At 38.3% G+C, this 2,098-nt stretch overlaps 1 protein-coding gene across 1 annotated transcript; it reads right to left on the bottom strand.

Annotated features, from left to right (window-relative positions):
* Nucleotides 1–406: 406 nt before the first annotated feature.
* On the bottom strand, nucleotides 407–1,583 carry LOC122084838 (disease resistance protein RPP13-like). The gene is made up of 3 exons (XM_042653262.1): nucleotides 1,430–1,583; nucleotides 635–1,368; nucleotides 407–445 (listed from the first exon to the last, which is right to left on the bottom strand). The coding sequence occupies exons 1-3, from the start codon at nucleotides 1,581–1,583 to the stop codon at nucleotides 407–409; spliced, it is 927 nt and encodes a 308-aa protein (XP_042509196.1).
* Nucleotides 1,584–2,098: the final 515 nt, after the last annotated feature.

Raw genomic sequence — 2,098 nt, 5'->3', positions numbered from 1 at the left:
GAGACATGTCGAAGTCTTGTACCTGAAGTGTTTCCCCAGAGAGGATTCCTTGATGATGTGGTAATGGCAGCCAAAACAGAATCTCAAGAGCATATGGAGAAGGATTTTGAAGCTGAATTCTCCTATAGGAAGTGAAAATCAATCATCAATAGGCAAAGAGATATATACTATTTGAGTGGTAAGTTTTGGATATCTACTAATCTGTATTTGCTATTTTCAAACTGTAGCTCTCAAGAAAGGTCTAATCTTTCTAAGAAGGGGTTTGTTTTCCTTTTAAAATTTTTGGCACCAATGAGGGTATTAATTTGTAGCTACCATTTTATGTTGCAACTTCTCATGCCATAAATGTGTATTATCATTTTAATTAGCTGATTGCTTTGAAGCTAATCCCTGATTTTATTTGTTGTCATAGGATGGCATCAGGGTCATGCATCTTTGTCAGTGCCTGCAAAAAGGAAATAGAGCAAAAGAACTATCAATTGGGGCTGTAATAAGTGTTCCAGTTGATCAACTAAGCCCCTGTAACTAATTTTGCAAGTGGTAATCCACCGCACCTGGCAACCAATTTCCTTCCAACATCTTCCAAATCTTTGGAGTAGCTTATTTCCTCATTTCTTGCTTGTTATTGGAAGACCTTCTTTGAGAAGAGTTCAAAACTCTCCTCACCACTCGAAGGTGCTAGTAGATGTGGAGCAGTTAATGGATCAGCATGTTTGGCTACTTCCACAATACGAATGGTAAGTAACACTCGTTGTTGCTTCCCCTCATCCCGATGTGGTAGAAATGCCAACTTTAATGTGTCCCAATATTCTTTCCTCCATACATCATCGAATACAAGCAGGCATCTCTGTTCTTTCAAGTAACCAGAGAGCAAATTCTTCAAATCTTCCTCATTCTTCTTTTCTAACTCCTCCTTCTTGAGCATCATTAGTTGTGCTATGGCCTTGGAGAGAAGATCTTTTAATTGGTGTTCTTGAGAGACATAAATCCATGCACAAGAATCGAAAGTTTTCTTGACATCAATCTCATCATAAACTTTTTTTGCCAGGGTGGTCTTACCTAAACCACCCGTACCCACTATGGAAACAAGAAGAGGCTGTTGTGACTCTTCTTCTATTAGAAGCGTCGCTAGCTCCTCAATATCTTCCTCAAAGCCAACAACGTCAACTTCTTCTTCCACTGTATCTCTCCTTCTCTTTCGTGCTAAGCCATTATCTAAACGAGCTGAAGTTTCTCCAGTTTCAAAACTTTCAATCCCGTACTTGGATTTGTTGGCCGAAATCTCTCCAATCCTTCTTTTGATGTCCTCCAGTTGATTTCCAAACAGTGTAGAGTAATCCTCAGCCCGATATTTCTTTGCCGTCGTCGCTGGACTTCAAGTATGAACAAATCAATAGTATCCATAAGTTCACCCTATTGTTTCTATTGCGCTTTTCATCAGTATCTCTTAGAAATAAGTTAATCCACTCAAGTTCTTCATGAAGAGACACAATTTGCGTTTTCATTCCACTAAGAAAATCAGCTTCCTCTGATAACAGAGAGCCTAATTTTCCTATAACAAACGCAATGGAGTGCTCAATCATTTTTTATAGAAAATAGTGAAGAACACTAAACACCGGTGCAAATGGCACTAAACAACTTGTCAACAAAAAAAACAATTGAAAGAAAGGAAAACCTGGCATCCAAGCTTTCAAACAAGGGAACGGAATTGGATCGATCAGTGGCGATTTCGATTTGAATCAGCCAAACGGAACAGAATCAGAAGGGATCCAGACCCACTAGGGAAGGAAAAATAAAAAATCACAAGTCCCTCAATTGCTACTTGATTTAAAACAATCATTAAATTATTCAACAGCGATGTCTGGACAAATAATTTAAAATAAAATTATTGGATAAATTTCTCAAAAAAAAAATAAAGACCAAGCATCAAACCATTCACATTCCAATGAGAGTTGAACTCATGAGTGCTTACTCGTGAGGCAATGGTGCTTGCCAACTGAACTAAAGGAGCTGAAATTCTATGTGCGAGTAGAACCCAAACATCTCCTTATATGTAAAATTTCAGTGCAATCAGAGTAAGCACAAACACATACCCCTC

The sequence above is a fragment of the Macadamia integrifolia genome, chromosome 7 (genome assembly GCF_013358625.1).
Source record: "Macadamia integrifolia cultivar HAES 741 chromosome 7, SCU_Mint_v3, whole genome shotgun sequence".
Lineage (NCBI taxonomy): Eukaryota > Viridiplantae > Streptophyta > Magnoliopsida > Proteales > Proteaceae > Macadamia > Macadamia integrifolia.
This window is presented reverse-complemented; position numbering and strand designations above follow the sequence as displayed.